General features: G+C 40.3%; 1 protein-coding gene and 1 long non-coding RNA gene across 6 annotated transcripts in view; one reads left to right on the top strand and one right to left on the bottom strand.

Moving 5' to 3' along the window:
- Positions 1-319: 319 nt before the first annotated feature.
- Positions 320-17550, bottom strand: part of poc1a (POC1 centriolar protein A) — a 59874-nt gene continuing 42643 nt past the window's right edge. For 2 of the 5 annotated variants that reach the window (XM_046028935.1, XM_046028938.1), the window contains exons 10-11: positions 16389-16667; positions 320-1302 (exon numbers count right to left, since the gene is read on the bottom strand). In XM_046028935.1, coding sequence (XP_045884891.1) covers positions 1165-1302; positions 16389-16667 — 417 coding nt within the window. In that variant the 3' untranslated portion in view covers positions 320-1164. Of the gene's footprint in view, positions 1303-14298; positions 14778-16388; positions 16668-17550 lie in introns of those variants that run through there. The other 3 variants (XR_006821586.1, XM_046028937.1, XM_046028939.1) reach the window with 3 other exon arrangements.
- Positions 10244-10990, top strand: LOC123956620. The gene is made up of 2 exons (XR_006821587.1): positions 10244-10385; positions 10744-10990. It is a non-coding gene; the product is annotated as an uncharacterized LOC123956620 (long non-coding RNA).

The following is a 17550-nucleotide window of genomic DNA, read 5'->3' as shown; positions in this document are numbered from 1 at the left end:
TGCATTTGTAATAAATCACTGCTTATAATCTGGCAAAGAAAGTTCAAAATGTAACACCTCTAGCGATGGATGCCACAGCTGACAGCTCATGAGCTTTACATCCCTGCTGAGGACAATAAAGTCAGAAAAGTAATGATTTCTCGGGTAACTGCTCAGGCTCTGTGGACCAATCAGAGCGGGAAACAATCTCTTAAAATTCACTGGTGACATCATCGATTCGGCTTATGAAAACAAACTCTCTCATCTGATAAACAAACAGAGCTTAGTGCTGTCAAAGAGCAACCGGAATAGTTTTATCAACTAATTTCAGAGTCAGAGATAAGAGTGAAAAAATTTATTAAGAAGGTACACAATAAGTTACTTTCAGTGTATAAAAGTTTCAGACAAAAGATATAAAGGGATGGAACGAGACACTTCTCTTTTAAACTGTAGTAACTACAATCAGCCGTCAGGAACTCGCAGGGTAGACAATCCAAACCAAGGCAAATAACATCATCATTCTAACTTAAAGTATAACATTGATGTTATTTTACATGCTCAGCAGTAAATGTTTACTACAGTTTTTAAAATTACTTTTTCAATGAGCCTCTTTCTCCAATTTAAAAATGATGAAGTTACTGTACATCGTACAACTAAAATGATTGATGAATTACTAGATTGATGACTATATCCTTTGTGCATTTTGTTTGTGTGCACAGTTTACTATGTGCTTTTTGGTTGTAAACGAGCACTTTACTGATGCCTGCACACACAAATAGAGTTAAAAATGTCCCCATGTGCAGTGCATAGGAAAGTGCGAAGGTCTCTTGCATGTGTCTATGTGTCTACACACACACACACACACACACACACACACACCAGGTCCTTCGTCAGCAGAAAAGGGACTGCGCTCTCAGCAATGTTGTAGAGAAGCAACTTCTCTATTCAACTCCTTCAATTCTGATATCTCTTAAAAAACAGACACAGTACATCAGCAGTAAGGCTCGGTGTGCATTTAAAGTCCAGTCAGGAAAAAAAGTCTTAAGTCTTTGCTTAACATGCAAATGTGTCACTGTGCATAACATTAGACATTATAAGTGTGATCTTACGACGACGAGGGGAGTTACTGTACATGTGCTTCTGTTTATGGTGTTGATGTGATCCCATTTCCTTTCACACCGCAGCTCAACCTCTCTCTGATGCCGCCGTCTTTTCGGCCTCCTCTTGTCTCTGGAGATGTAGGCTGATCTCCATCTGGTTCTCCAAACACTCTTTGAGCTTGTCCTCTGTCAGCGTCAGTCGCTGCTCCAAGATCGAAACCGTCTGGATGGAGGCAGAGAGAGGAGAGGAGCAAGGCAAGGCAAGGCAAAGAAAGAAAGAAAGAAAGAAAGAAAGAAAGGAAGGAAGAAAGGAAGGAAGGAAGGAAGGAAGGAGATGGATAAGATTTGAGAGAGCATGTTAGAGAGGGCTGTACAGCATCAGCCTGACTGTAATGACTATATAATGGTTGTGTTTGTGTGTGTGAAAGAGGCAGTTTGTGTGCATTTGAGACAGATGTTGTGCGTGCAAGACAATCCAGCTGATTATCGTAGAGAGATCTGCTGCCTGAGACGAGTTTCTGTGTCTGGCACGCACTCTCTCTTGTTTTCCCTCTCACACAGTTGCATAAACACACTTGCGCACACAGAGAATACAAGAAAGTCGCTATCCCAAACAGGATGGGCATGTGTGGGTAGTGAGATCACAGCGCGACATACTTTTCCTCTCAGCATCCTCCAACAGTGACAGCATTTGTTGTATGTTTGCGCTCGTGCATTTGAGCACTGTGTAACCGGAGCCTGTTTATCAGAGGAGCTTCCAGGTGTGATTTTCCAGGGGTGTCACCACCTGCCCAAAGATAGAGCTGGCTTTACTATTTTTTATTGTATCTGAGCTTCGGCAGCCACATTGAGGCAATAACTAAACCAGCCTTTTATCCTCTAAAACAAAGAGTAAGAATTAGAGGATTCATGTCCAGACAAGAAACATATTCATGCCTTCAGACTTCTGACAATAACCAGGAGAAGTGAGCACGGCACTGCACTTAAATCTTTATACTGGCTGCCGATTAGTGAATAGACTGCTGCTGATAGTTAATGAATTGCATTAACGGCCCTTGGGTGAAAATATACTTTTGACATGCTACAAACCCAGTTCCCAAATTCCTAGCTGTGTCAACTCAGTTTAAGAAGTTAACTAAATCAAACCTCTATGTAAAGTTTATAAAACATACTATTGTTAAGGTTCCACTTCAGTTGATTTTATTTCTTTTATTATGTAAAGCACTTTAAATGTCCTCTGTATTTGAAATGTGCTATACAGACAAACATGTCTTGGCTTGGAATTATAAATATGTGGCCAACATGATACACAATGAGGCTTAAGTGTTGTTTGATATCTAGCGCTTTTATTATAATCAAATCATTACATAAATCTGCAAGGCGACTGGGAAAGTAAATATGAATGAGAGTTGTGCTAATCAAAGCCAAAGAAATCTGCAGGAGAAGTGGAAAAATTTGTTTTGCAAAAAGATGACAGGAATTTGAATAAATCTTCAGGAAACACTAAAGTGGCAACAGTTTCCTCTAAATATCTGCTTATAATAATTCTCTAAATTGTTTACTGCGCTAATGTTGCCTGGTGACAAACACAATCCCAGCTAGTAAGCAGTTTTGGAAAGCAGTCCTTGGCAACTCAAATTTGGTTCAGTGCAGGAACAATCAAACAGTTAACATGTCATCGCCCAACAGATGAGGCTCTCTCTTGATTTAGGCCAGTGAGGGAAAGATATGTCAACATGTCTTGACCTGTAATTGTTGTGGCCCTCCTTGTGCCAGTGAGGGTAATTTTTTAAATTGCTAGAAAGCGGCGCAGACATGAGTCATTTATCAAACTACAACCAGCTGTGTTGGAGCTTTTGATGGACAGAGAGACAGACAGAAAAAAACAAACCAATATTGTTTACCTCAAAAGTGGTCATCTTTCACAAACTTTTCAGTGTGAAGATATATCTGCATCAGCGTTTATAACAGCCGATATATGACTATTAAAAAGCTGGCCCCCACAATACATACACAATTTAATTTAATGTTCATTAGTAATAGTACTCTATAATTTATAACAAATCAGATATTTGTAAAATGTTATCTATAGTTTTATACATTTATCAAAACTTTAACATATATTGTTGTACTTTTGTTCAAAATACTATTTATAACAATAAAAAAAGTTTCTTTTTATACTGCATTATGTCATGGTATCTTGGTGAGGTCTCAACATAACAAATAATGGGGATAATCTTTGTTTATTTTATGTGTTTCTTAAAACAAGGGGGAAAAAGAATATCGGCATATCGGATTTTAAAATCCTCAAATATCGAAATTGGCATCGGACTTAAAAATCTCATATCGGTTGGCCTCTACTATTATATGATACACTTGATTCACTTGATGCAATCAGGGCAATTCTTGTAACAATGTCACTGACTAAAGAAGCTCTTAGTTAGCAAATAGTCATTGGATCTATTAAGACTACTTAATTAGAAGATTAAATAAATACAAAAAAGTTTAATTATTTCTCATTCTTCCTTCACAGAATTCCACAGATTCTCTTAAGACCATTGACTCATTAACTATTGATGGCAGCCAGACAGTGAGAATAAATGCAAAAAAAGGGACAAATGTAAAAGCAAGAAAGACAGATTTAGGAAAGAGGACAGGACAAACACTTAATATACTGATTAAACTCTACTCCTACTACACACTGTTACGTAAATGCTTTAGTCTGATCATCTTAACCAAATTAACATCATAACCTTCATAAGCATAGTCAGATTTCAGATAATAACAAAGTCCCATATTGGTAAGTCCCGCCACTCGGAAGCCATCTTGGTAACACCTCCTGGCAGTTACTAACAAGATAAGGCCCCAATCTAAATGAATAGGGAGAGAACCATAACTGCACTTTCAATGGGACATAAAAACTGCATGTATAGTATCACCAGTAAAATATGACAAAAAATAGCTGAAGAAGTTTGAAGACTTTGCCCCAAAATAAGGTTTAAAAATATTTTTTCCCCACAGGGTATACTTCTACTACGCATGAGAAAGGTATCACAACACCGACTTCATTCACGGCTCTATCCAGAGTGACACGACGCCATGAGCTCATCTCCCCTGGAGTGCTTGAACAAATGCTATGCTGAGTGACGTTACAGATACACCCCAGTATTTTCTAACACATAGTGCAAGTACTGCATAGCAAATCTGGCACCTTTTTATGCAGTATTTTGGCGGGCATGTACTGCATCTGATCTTGTCCACAACAGCATTTGAAACTGTCCTGACCTCAACTGTGCACTTCAATCAGTGCAACCATATGAATGGCTTAATAGGTTTCCCGGCTAGGCTGTGAAAAAGCAGACAGTTGACTTTTCTGATGGAAAGGAGGGATATGTGCATACAACTAGGGATGTCGCTGTAACCGCAATTTTGTAATACCACGCTATTGACAAGCCAACCGCAAGGGAAGGGAAGCATCCGCAACTACTGCAATTTTAGAATTTTAGGCCTACTGATAAATTGTGTGTAGGCTATTTTTCCCCGCCCACTCTGTTCGCATCCAGCACAGATGAGTTTCAGTCTCCTTTATAGACACAATGGCTGCTGCTCTGGTATCAAAACCAAATATAACTTTGCCAGTTTGGGAATATTTGGCTTCCAACCAAATGAAAATGGAGAGCCAGACAATTTAGATGAGGCCATTTGTAAAATCTGCGCCAAATAAGTCCCTGTTAAAACGAGGAAACACATCGAATTTGAGGTCTCCCCTAGCTGTTTATCATCCAGCTATCAAAGCACAATTGCATCCTTCAGCATCAAGTCACGGAACAGCCGCAAAAGGGACAGGTCAGGCCGATTCAAGCCGAGAGTTAGGAGTGGCTGGAGTCTTTGCACGAGTTACCAAACACAACTGTGAAAGTAACAGGCACAAATGCCTTACATCAGCTGTTGTGCAATATCTAGTGGAGGAGATGGTTCCATTTAGCATGGTGGAAAAACCTGCGTTCAAGTCAATGCTTTTAAAATTCGATAAGCAGTACGAGTTGCCCGGCAAAACTTACTTCTCAGAGACTGCTGTCCCGAAAATGTACAACACAGTAAAGGAACTGGTTCAAAGCGAGATCAAGAATATAGACTACTTTTCTGCCACAACTGATATGTGGTCACGTGTCAATATGACTCCTTATATGAGTCTAACAGTGCATTATCTGACCACAGAATGGGCTCTTAAATCACGTTGCCTCTATGTCACAGAACCACACATCTGAGAATATTTCAGATGCCCTCCGCCACGCACTTGATGAGTGGTCCCTGGATGAAAAGAAGTTGGCCTGTATCACTACTGACAATGGGGCAACATTGTAGCAGCAGTGAACAAGTTGAACTGGCCGTGGCTGAACTGCTTTGGTCCCAATTTACATTTGGCAGTGACAAAGGCAATGGCTAGCATTAAGGACCGCACAGCCAGAGCAGTTGGCCTGTGCCACACTTTGGCCAGTACGTTCTCTCAGAGCTGGCTGAACAGAAGAGATCTGGCAAAAGCACAAGTGAAGCTCAAAATCCCCCAGCACGGCCTCATACTGGTAAGTTATTAACGCTAGACTACTAAATGTATTATAGAGATAGAGTTCACACTGGCTAATAGGCCCATAGCTAAACTCTATTTTAAATTGCTAAATTCAGTCCTAATTTAATTAAGTCCAGGACTGCACTACAAGATGGGGCACCAAATGGGCAGAAAATGGTGGACAGCGTCTTGGAGCAAATCCCAGCTATCAAAAGAGTTTTGGATGAACGGCGACACCAGCATCTAAGTCCAAGCTGGCAGGACATCGCTGTCCTTGAGTCTGTGACTGCAGCATTGAAACCTGCGGCTGAGTTTACGGATCTGCTGTCTGGCAAGAGCTATGTTACCGTGTCATCAGTCAAAACCGTCCTGAAACTCCTGACTGGAGATGTTTCGAATTTTTAGAGGAGGATACCGCCTTGACATCTGACATTAAGCAAAAGATGTGTAGTGTTCTCGAGGAGAAGTACAAACAAGCTGCCTTACAAGAACTTTTGGCAAAGTCCAGCTTTCTGGACCCTAGATATAAGGGGAATCATATCGATAACAGAGGAGACAAAAAACGCACCGAAGAGATACTGGGAGTGAAGGACGGAGGGAGCGGTACCAGTGCGACATCAGTTGAAGAGTCCTCTGTACAAGTGGTGCCACCTGTGGCAAATAAGAGAGACCTGCTTAAGTCACGGACAACCACCTCCGTGTCCATAAAGCCTAGTTCACACTACACGATTTTAAGCCCGATTTGCCAGTCAGCGAGCTCGGTGACCGTCGGGCTGTGATCAGGGGTAAATCAGTGATCGATCGGCGGTTGCCAGTCGTTATGTGTGAACTACTCAAGGACGCGTCAAAACGGCTCCCCAACACATTTCTGACACATCACCGATGTCTGCCAGATATCTAGCATGCCAAATATCTGGAAGATTTCACCCATATTCTTTGTCTTTATAATTACTATCTTTATAATAACAACAACTGTTTCGTGTTTAGGTTCTTATCATTTCCCGTTTCACATTTCATGTGTGTTTTCTTGACAAAACGTGGTTTAGAGACCAGCGTTGGGTGGCAGAGCCGCGGTCAGCTCGTGTAGTCAGTGACCCCCTGTCACCAATCAATCACGTAGTGTGAACGCAACGACGACTTCAAGACTCCCGTCACAAGACGGCAAGTTGTCTAGTGTGAACACAAAACTACCGTAGCTGGTGTGGAAACATCGCAATGTAGTGGCGGGATGCTTCTCAGGTCACAAAATCAACATGCATTGTGGGAGATGTAGTTTATGGCAGCATAGACTTTTATTTTAGGACAATCATGAATTTTTAAAGCTTTCGCGGGCCACATAAAATGACGTGTCGGGGCGGATTCGGCCCGCGGGTCTTGAGTTTGACACGTGATTTAGATGTTTAATAGAGAGCCAAAGTCGTGACGCCACGTCTGGGCCTAGCCTTTGTTTCACCAGCCCCTGTAGCTCAATATAATCTCTTGTTCAGCATTTCTTTCATCGGTCTTGTGCGTTCCTGGAGTTCACTTTCTATATTCTGCCACAAATCTCTATCCACCGCAGCACTCGCTACTTTTCGCCCTTGTGATATAAACTGAAATATTAAATAAACAATGATAGTTTTATAGCAGATTGTTGCTCATAATAGTACCATCTTTATCTGGACATACAAAGCGAGCCACACGACATACTGTTAAGAAAGGCTCTGCTCCAAAGACGTATTTTTAGTTATTTATTTTATTTGGTTTTCTTACTTTTGAACAGAACCTGTAAATTCTCAATAGATTATCAAGCTAATTATGGGAAATCAGGATATAGGATAAGTTACTGCTAACCTATTTAAAACACTAAAGAACTTAATCTCAACAGTAACCCCAAAATCTTAACGCACATTTAAACTTAATCATTTAAAAACATGACACCATGTGCAGCAAATTCCGCAGGCTGCATCCGGCAATCAAGCTGGTAATTGGCCATCGAGGTCCTGCGTTGACCCAACAGTGCCGCAAACAAACACACACACACACACAAACGGGGCATGAATAATCAAAACACATAATGATGAAGGAACTGACAAAGATAATCTCACACTCCAGCACAGACACAGAGCACACACACCAATGAGTTAAACAATGTCTTTTGGGTCATCAAACTGGATAACATCTCCTGTTATTTTATGCATCATGGGAGAGAAAGGGCTTGTATTTCCTCTTTCTCTCCCTCTCTCTCTGCCTGTCTCCGTTTTCTAGATCAATACTACCCTGTTTATCTTACCAACCTGATATGGCTACCCTGTCCTCGCCCCAGCCAGCTAGCTATTGGTGTGGTGTGTGCGTGATTCTGCACGTGTCCCCAGGCAGCTGCAACATTATACGGGTATATAGTTTTCATTTGGAGTAGAAACCAAATCTTTATGCTCCTAAAAATAAAGCTGTTTTTCTTTTCTCTCCAGAACATATTATACTCTCCATCGCCCTGAGCATTATGGGCCTCTGTTACAAAGTCTCATAGCTTTGGTATGACCCACACTATAATAGTCTGAAAGTCAAAGAAAGACCAACCGGTGCTGATGATGGGTGGCAAAATCTGTTTTTTTCTCTGAATGTAGCTATCTGATGTGTGCTATTAAACACATGACACTTAAACTGAGTTACAAGAGTAAACAATAACCAGTATTAGTGATTTAATAAAATCATTATAGAACTGGTGAAAAACTAAAGAAAAAACAAACAAACAAAAAAACCCAGATAGAGTGACGGTGTCAATAAATCAGGGAACCAATATTAATAGACTGCATGTGCGGAAAACCAGCACTGCTGCGTGTTTAGACCAACAGTGTTAATATCCATAACCAGATTCAAAATCCATTGTATTAGCAGAAAGCCAATAAAAAGCCAAACAAAAAAGTCATCAGTTAAAAGCCTCAGCCTAGTGTTTACATGCTAATGTTATGCATGCTATGACAGCATTAAGCTTCAAAGAGTAGGCTAAAGGGATTTCGGTCATTCGTTTTTAAGCTATCTTGTAATGAATAAAAGCGTCGGATAATATAACATTATAACCTGACTGACCGATATTGATATTTAAGTTTAAAAAATCTCATTATATCAGCCAAAGTTTTTTTTTAATTTTTTTTTTTACTTACACATAAGATAAACAAGAATAGTAATAGTCTCTTAGTATTGTTCTACTTCTTCTGTACTGAATGGGACAATTTTGGTTTTTTTTTTTGGAGAAATGGTTTCATTCTCCCAGAGCACTACTATAAACATACAAATCACAGACTGCTTCCAGTTCCTTAGAATCTCAAACACTGTGGTAAAAACTTTGCAATTCTGAGTGTTTGGTTAGAAAGCGGTTCACTGGTTTCTAAAAGTCCAGAACCTACCCACCTACACTACACGGTTTTTCTGAGCAACAGCTGTGAGGAAAGTACAGGAACATGTTTCTTTCACTTTCTTTATATGTTCTTTGCTGCTCCACTTATAACTGCTGTAATAGAAATATGGATTCAGTGGACTGGTTCATATCTGTATGCATCTATTCTGACACACACATAGGTTAAGCAGAACAACTTTGAATTGTGACTAGCTACTCTGGTAGTTTGGGGGAATTACAGATCAGAAACAATGCTGTTTCAATGGAGCGAGGGTTACTAAAAAAACTTTCTGTTTCAGTTTTTTCCCCCAACGAGATGCATCATAAAGAAAGTTCCCAAACTCTTCTCAAGTAAACTATTACTGTCTGAGGAACTATTGAGGAAGAGGGGGGGCCACTGCACTTGAATTGGTAAATTAAATTTAGAGAGCAATTTTTCATTCAAGGTTCTTCATAATTAAGAGGGACACTGCAGGCTTATTGTGAGAGGACACGTAAGAGCGATGAATTATGAGAGCGACGGAAAGGAAGAAGAAAGGGGGCTGAGGAGGGGGGGCAGACAAGTGAAAAGCAGCTAACACAGCAAACTGCCTTTGGAAGCTTCAGTCTGATGCTGAATAATTCATCATCTTCCTTCTCAGTCTGCTCGACCATTAGAGTTACAAAGAGCTGTAATAGTGAAAAACAGTGCTGGGGAAAAGACTTACAAAAGGAGCAGGAATAGTGCAGAGATAAATAATGTCATTTTGTCAGCCTAATCTCCAGAGGTTGGGTGGTAGTAATTTAAATCTCCATATTAGCCTAAGTTGAAGAGAAATTAGAAGAGTGTTAGATTCTTAGTACTCACGCCTTTGGTTGTGTAAAACAGTATGGGTCCATTTTGGAGGTAAACTGCAACAAAAATCGGTTGTGCCCGTTTCAGTAATACTTATAGTGGGCTGCATTTAAACATGCCTTGAATGTATAGTTGATTATTTAGGGAATTAATAGCCTCATGGACTACACTTTGCTTTGTAAACTAAATCAAGCATATAGCCAAATACCTGCCTGTAATGCCTGTACCACTGCGCACACTAAAAACACCTGAGTAATTTCTTCAAACCATTTTCTGGGTTAGTTGTGTTAGGTTAAAATTATGGGTTATTTTTCAGAGTAACCCATGTTCTGGGTTATAAGGTTGGCTTTCTCTCTCTCAAATTCAAATTAACTTTATTGGCATGAATGTATAGCAACCACCCCGCAGTTGTTCTGGAATTTTCTCATAACAGTCATTTCAAATAACCGTCGTTTCAAATAACCATCGCTTCGCTCTCGATCCGTTTTGGCCTGTGCTTCTTCGGTGCAACTTTGTTGTGTATTCAAGGTAAGCAAGTATTTTCAGTGTTGATGTAACGTTAACTTTTCTGCGTCCATGTCCCTGCTAGTTGCTACGTTGAGACTAGCGTTAGCCGTGGTAATTCTTTGGTTGCCATGTACATCTAACTAGTTTAAAGTCTGTGTAAAATCACACATGACATGACACAACCAATGTTTGAAGACTTTAAGCCTTAAGTTCAATCCAGATATTGAATGTTGTCGATTGTTTGAGAGTTGTTTATTTTTCAATTTTTTATATAGAGTTTAATTAAAATTTAATGCAATAAAAATGTAGAAGTGCTCGAAGTGTATAATATTGTCACAGTCACCCCTAATCACATGTCTTCCTTTGTTCTGTTTTCCAGCCACTCATCTGTTTCCATGGTTTCTGTCATTTAGTTTATCTGCATCACCTGTGTTTAGTTAATTACCATCATCATCATCTGTTCCACCTGTGTTCTGTTAATCAATGTTCATCTGTGTTAGTATTTAGTTCCTTTAGTTCAGTCAGTCTTTGGTCGTTTTACTTTGTAGTCTTGTTTAGTGTGTGTGTACATCCTGCCTGTCTGTACCTTTTGGAGTTACTTTATTAGTAAAACATTTGAATTGGAACTTTGGACTCCTCCTCTTCTTCTTCTGCCTGCACCACACCGTGACAGATGTAATGTAAAACAAAGTTTTATTTTCTGAAATAAGGCATACTGGCATAGTAACCCAAGTTAGGTTATTTTTGACCCAACTCCTGGGTTAAAAAGGGACCAACTAATTTCTGGGTTATTTCAACCCAGATATTGGGGTTGTTCTTTGGGTTATATTAACTACAATGTTGTTTTTTTTTAACCCAACATTTGGGTCAGGTATTTAACCCAGAGGTTGGGTCAAAAAGAATAACACAATTTTCTGGGTTGAAATAACCCAGAAATTAGTTGGTCCCTTTTTAACCCAGGAGTTTTTAGTGTGTGCTATTTGCTGTATTATAATTATTTTTTACTGAATTTATTGTAGGCTTCCACACAGGTCCACTTCACTGTCTTCTCTTGCCATCAAACACTGACATTCTTCAGCTTCACATCCCATTCAACCCTTACTGTGGGTAGGAAATTAAAGATGCCCTGTAGAGTTTTGTAAACAAACACAAATTACATTTACATTTAGTGCTACTCACCAAAACACAATGTGTGTGTCATTGAGGTCTAACAAATGTACTAAATGCATTTCATTCCTCATTACACATTTGCAAAAACAAAGTTTAAACATTTTGTTTAAATACATGTTTACTAGCTTGCAGTCTTCTTCTTCTCTGCCTGGGACACGTTACTTTTCCTGATGCATTGCCGCCTAGGGGTGGGAATCTCTGGGCACCTCACGATTCGATTACGATACAGAGGGCTGCGATTCGATTATAAAATGATTATCGATGCATCTTGATGCATCACTTTTTCTATACAGGATCCCTGGATAATTACTAAGCATTTAATTTGCACATTAAAATCCAAAAGAAACATCTCCTAATTAGCTTAAAAGGACTTGTTTGCATCCCTAATTTACTTTAACCTCAGCTCTATGGTCCATTTCTTTAACATCAGACTCCTCTGAAACTACTAATTTAGCTTAAACGTTAAATAAATATTATTTTTCACCAATAAATTTCAGGGGACCCAAGGAAGCTTTACCCATCGTTACTAAACAACAAAAAGTAATTCAGGAGTGAATGCCTTGGTAAAGAGCTGGGTTTTTAGTAGATTTCTTCAAGTGTCCAGACAGGGAACATTTCTGTGGGGATGAGTTCCAGAGGGTGAGGGCTGTGACGCTGAAGGCTCTGTCCCCAAAAGTCCGGAGTCTGGGGGACAGACAGCAGGCTCTTGTCCAGGGGAGATGTTAGCTAGCGCTAACAGCCTTCACTTTTCCAGCCGTTGGGGAAACTACAGACTTTTATTAACGGACACACTGTGACCTACGCTGCACGTTTACTACCTGACTGAAACTTACTGCTAATCCACTAACTTTCACCGTCTCGTTCTGCCGCTCTCTCTCACTCGCTCGTCCTCACGCACAGGATACGTAGAGAGAAAACCATCACTTGCGCATTGATATTAATGATTGTGTGACATTTTAGTAGGGTGGTTATTCATTCTGTAGGTGTCAAATACAGGGGCACACCGGTCTCTCTGTTGTGCGCGCTCCGCAGACGTTCCGGTCGCGGCACTTCCGCGAGTTCCGCCTTTTGCGTTCCGTCAACATTATGTTATAATTAACTTTAAATAATCGATTTCTAGACATTTGTTAATCCATTCATAATCTTCCACGTCAGCATCGCGATGCATCTAAGAATCGATTAATTCTCCCACCCCTATTACCGCCACCTGTAGATCTACTGATCTACAATGTGTCAGATTTGGCCAGGTTTTTTGTTTAAAATATTCAAAAAATTAACTAACATGATCAACAGAATGTGTCAAAAGACATCTAAGTATTGTGTTGCAGAGATATCTAATGAAGCATTAGCATGCCCTCAGTCAAACATGAGAGGATGACAAAGTAGAGCTGCCCCAAGGGCTTGTCAATCAATGCTGCTGCAGGAGCTGCTTTCTCTCCCTCGTGCTCCCCAACCTCTCGTCCCTCCACTACCTAAAATTTTTTGTCTCCTTCCACCAATTAGATCTTCCCTGTCTGGTTATGAAATTGTCATTGTCCTTTTAACTTCATTGTTGCAGAAGAAGTGACGCCCGCTAATGCTGTAAAAAATAAAAAGCTTAATTTATGAGGTTATTATAAAGATAAGCTCTAACGTTACATGTCAATAGAAAACAGCAGAGGAGCAGAATCACTTGGCGAGTAGCCTGGCTGAGAGGGAGGAGGGGCGGAAATGTTGCCTCCTATTTGTTTGGAGCATGTGGCCAGAAATGACACATGTACCTTCATCACTGTGAGGCCATTGGAAGGACTGAACTGCGTCACCCGCAGCGCATGTAAGACTAACAAAAGTGTATTCACTCATTAAACATCTGCTCCATAACGGTATTAGAGGACTAGGGGTCTCCTGTCAACTCCAGCCAATTCGTAGTCATGTATTCTCTTGTCTGCTCTGTTTTTCCCCATAGACTGTATAAAACATGGACGTAGTCTCTGTGACGTCACCCATACGTTTCTGAAGAGTGACTGTGAAGCCCAGTGGGGTAGCTCCGGCCGTTGCCATCTTGGCAGTGCCTGACTTCGGCTAATACAAAAATTAGCAAAGAAGGAGAGAGCAAGGGTGGAGCTAGCAGACAGCTAGCAGTAAGCCAAGTGACGGCACCCAGTCAGTCACTCAAAGTGGCCACGCCCTTAATTATGCATAACTTTAGCTTAATACATTTGTATTAAGAATCCCCCCCATACAGTTGTCACGAATGGGGAAATTAGATATAGAGACCAAAACTGTTTTTTGTACCAGGTTGTAAACATGTTTATTTCTGCTTTAAAGTTGGCCATTTTAACATTGGGATCTACATGGATTGACTCACTTTTGGAGCCAGGCTCAAGTTGCCATTCAATGAACTGCACACATACCTTTTCTGTAATTTCAGATCCAGACACTTCCTCCTGCAGTAACCCTTTTCTCGACTTTCCCATCACCTGACCTTCCCTGCCCACCTGTTCCCACATTTCCTCATCAGCCTTGCCGTAAATACAGTGTATATAACAACCAATGCCTTGCCAGATTGTCTATTGTGCTTCCTCCTTAGCTACCTTGTTGTTTGGTCTGAACCTTTCTGGATGCGTTTCTTTTGATCTGCCTACCTGATTTTGACTTTTGCCTGTTCTTGACCACGAGTAACCATGAACTTTTACATAACTTGCCCATTTGTGGATCTGGTTCAAACCTGGTTATCCACTGAGCCTTTACAGTAACGGAGTATCTTTAAATATAAAGACTGTCATTTCATTTCAGCATTTTTATTTGAAAGGTTTTTCTCAGATTTTTATCCTTTTTAAAATCAAATGTTTACACAAGTCTGAAACAGTAAACGGTTGAGTAAAAAAGCCCATTAAAACATTTACAACAGTTACATGCTGTATAAGGTATAATGACAACGTATAATAACTTGAGATGGACTGTAATGTATGTTTTACATTTCTATAATATGTAAAGAAAACTACAGAAATCAACCATACATGATTTCCTACAAGTCACCTCAGTCTATTGACCTAATCTAGAAAATACACCATCCATGTTTCCACCACTGAATAAAAGAACTGAAGGATATCACTAGATGCAGACGATCCATCTGGCATCAGGGTTGAGTTCGGTACAGTGGGCTTGAAAGGAAGAGGTTGGCACCACACCCCGTGGGAGGGGTTAGCTAGCTGCCTGGCTGCCCTGGGCCAATATTAAACGCTCCCACATGCTGGACTGCAGCTTCAAAGGAGAAGCAAGAAAGAAAGAGGGATAAAAAAAGCCAGAGAGAAGCCACACACACATACAAGAAGTGTTTCTGCGTCTCTGCGTGGCCATTAAGCATTTACACTTACTATCAGTGAGTGAGGCAGAGTGCAGCCAGCGCTTATATATGAATGATGTATTTTCCTCAGGACACATTGACAACCTCCAGCCAAAACCCTACACACACTTGCACGCGCACCACCTCCTTATTCAACTCATCCATTTAATCTGTCCTCCTGTCCTGCTTAACGACTTTGTTATACCTGGGCAATAAAAAAATAGTCATTTTCTGCTTTTTATGGATGATTTTGTATCCAAATTCTTCACTGTTCATTCGAGAGCTTGAACCATTATCCAGTGGAACTGTTATTAATGATGACATTATGTCTTATAGATAAAATGCACACATCCTCCATTGAATACAAGGCAAAAACAGAGCAAGAAGCATTATCTTATGTTACGGTTTTGCTGACCTTGAGATGAGATTTAAACAAGACAAATACAATTAGTATTTAGTAACTCATCTGCAGAAAGAAACCATGAGAGGAAAAACAGTAAAGTAGATACATAAATAAATTAGATAGGTGTTAGCAACACCTTGCAAACAGGTGTGGTCTGATGCGGACCCACCACTGTCTACAGCCTCAGACATTGCAAGGGAGCTGGGTCGGTTAAATTAAAATCTCAACAGCAACAAAAAGATGTATACTGCACTTAATATTTGCAACACTGATTAACAAGTTGCAAACTCAACAGTGCAGTTATTTTATTTCATCCTTGATAGGGCCAGCTAGCTAAAAGGCCTAAGCTGTATTGCAATTTCCTTCTATAACAATTATTCCACAGATCCCTCAGTATCAATCACTGATCATATCTGTGAAGCTAAACAAACACACACAACATGGAAATGAAGATTATTGATAAGAAGCAGACCTTTAGGTCTTAAATGGTTGCTGCTCTTTGCAGTTTTTGTTCAAGGACCTATTTTTAGTCCTGCAGGTTCTGGTTTGGTCTGGCTTCAAACTGTGTCTGGCCTTCACCAGCCGCGGGAGCCCTCTCACACTGAGAGTAACTGAACATAGCCATGGTGTGTGTATTTATGTGTGTATAACAATCAAACAATCAAAAGTGGACAGTTTTTCTGTCCTCACTGTGTGTATTAAGGATTAGATCAAGTTAACTTGTTATGTCAAATACCTCCGCTACCATCGTGGTACAAATGTGTGAATCTCACACTGCAACAGATTGGACAAACTTAAATAATTTGGGCATTAAAACTACATTTCAAAAATGTGTTTTATGTTGCCAATGAAAAACTGAAATGTAACTATCAATGTGAGGAATAAAATCAACCACACACGTACTACACACCTGTGTGTAGCCAGTGCACTAGTCTAATGCAGTACCTACCGGCTCAGAAGGGGTTGTTCTTTTATTTCTATTTTTGTGTCTGTATTACTGAAACCATCTCTGGCCTGCGGATTGAAAAGTAAAGGAAGCTTTTGTTCTGAACAGTGTGAGTGGGCGGCACAGTCAAAGTCCAGTGCATGCTGCTTGTCATGAAAGATTAGCACATATTCTGCCTACCTGAGTGAGAATATCTAGTTGACCTATGATGTGTTCTAGGGTGCTGGCTAGACCCGGGGGGACCCCTCCATCTGAGGCCTGGGACTGTGCTGGAACCTGGGTAGTGTGCTGTGGTAAACTCTGGGTCTGCGTCTGGTGGGTGGAGGAGGAGCTGGTGCTGTGGTTTCTGTAGGTGTGGGAATGAGTCGCTCTGCTGTGGCTGCAACTGCGACTGCCGCTCTGAGTGTGGGCACCAGTGTGGGAGTCCTGTCCGTTAAAATGTTCTGATGGTTCAGACGCCTAAACACGGAGAGGAAGAAGGGTGAAGAGTTGTTAGACACTCAGATGATATGATAGTAATATGAGGGGTTGTAGAGGTGTGTCATTAACTGTATGGTATAGTGTACTATTAAATAGAAAATGGCTGAAACTATGACACAGCAATCATTTAATCCTTAAACCACAAGAAGATCTTTTAAACTTGGTCCCTAATAACTGTTAAACACTGAACATAAAATTATTGCTAGGGTGTTTCGAAGTTATAACAAAGTGCTGAATTACATCATTGATGAATCATTGATGACTGTCTGAAAGGTCATCATATCAGTAACAGTACTAGTACCATGTATCGACTATAGCAGCAATATTAGATCTTCTGAAACTTGGCCTATAAAATATATACAGTGGGTACGGAAAGTATTCAGACCCCTTTAAATTTTTCACTCTTTGTTTCATTGCAGCCATTTTCCAAAAATCAAAAAAGTTCATTTTATTTCTCAGTAATGTACACTCAGCACCCCATCTTGACAGAAAAAAACAGAAATGTAGAAATTTTTGCAAATTTATTAAAAAAGAAAAACTGAAATATCACATGGTCATAAGTATTCAGACCCTTTGCTCAGTATTTAGTAGAAGCACCCTTTTGATCTAATACAGCCATGAGTCGTTTTGGGAAAGATGCAACAAGTTTTTCACATCTGGATTTGGGTATCCTCTGCCATTCCTCCTTGCAGATCCTCTCCAGTTCTGTCAGGTTGGATGGTAAACGTTGGTGGACAGCCATTTTCAGGTCTCTCCAGAGATGATCAATTGGGTTTAAGTCAGGGCTCTGGCTGGGCCATTCAAGAACAGCCACGGAGTTGTTGTGAAGCCACTCCTTCGTTATTTTAGCGGTGCGCTTAGG

The sequence above is a fragment of the Micropterus dolomieu genome, linkage group LG18, assembly GCF_021292245.1.
Source record: "Micropterus dolomieu isolate WLL.071019.BEF.003 ecotype Adirondacks linkage group LG18, ASM2129224v1, whole genome shotgun sequence".
Taxonomy (NCBI): Eukaryota; Metazoa; Chordata; class Actinopteri; order Centrarchiformes; family Centrarchidae; genus Micropterus; species Micropterus dolomieu.
Note: the sequence above shows the minus strand (reverse complement) of the source record. Positions and strands in the feature narration are given on the sequence as shown.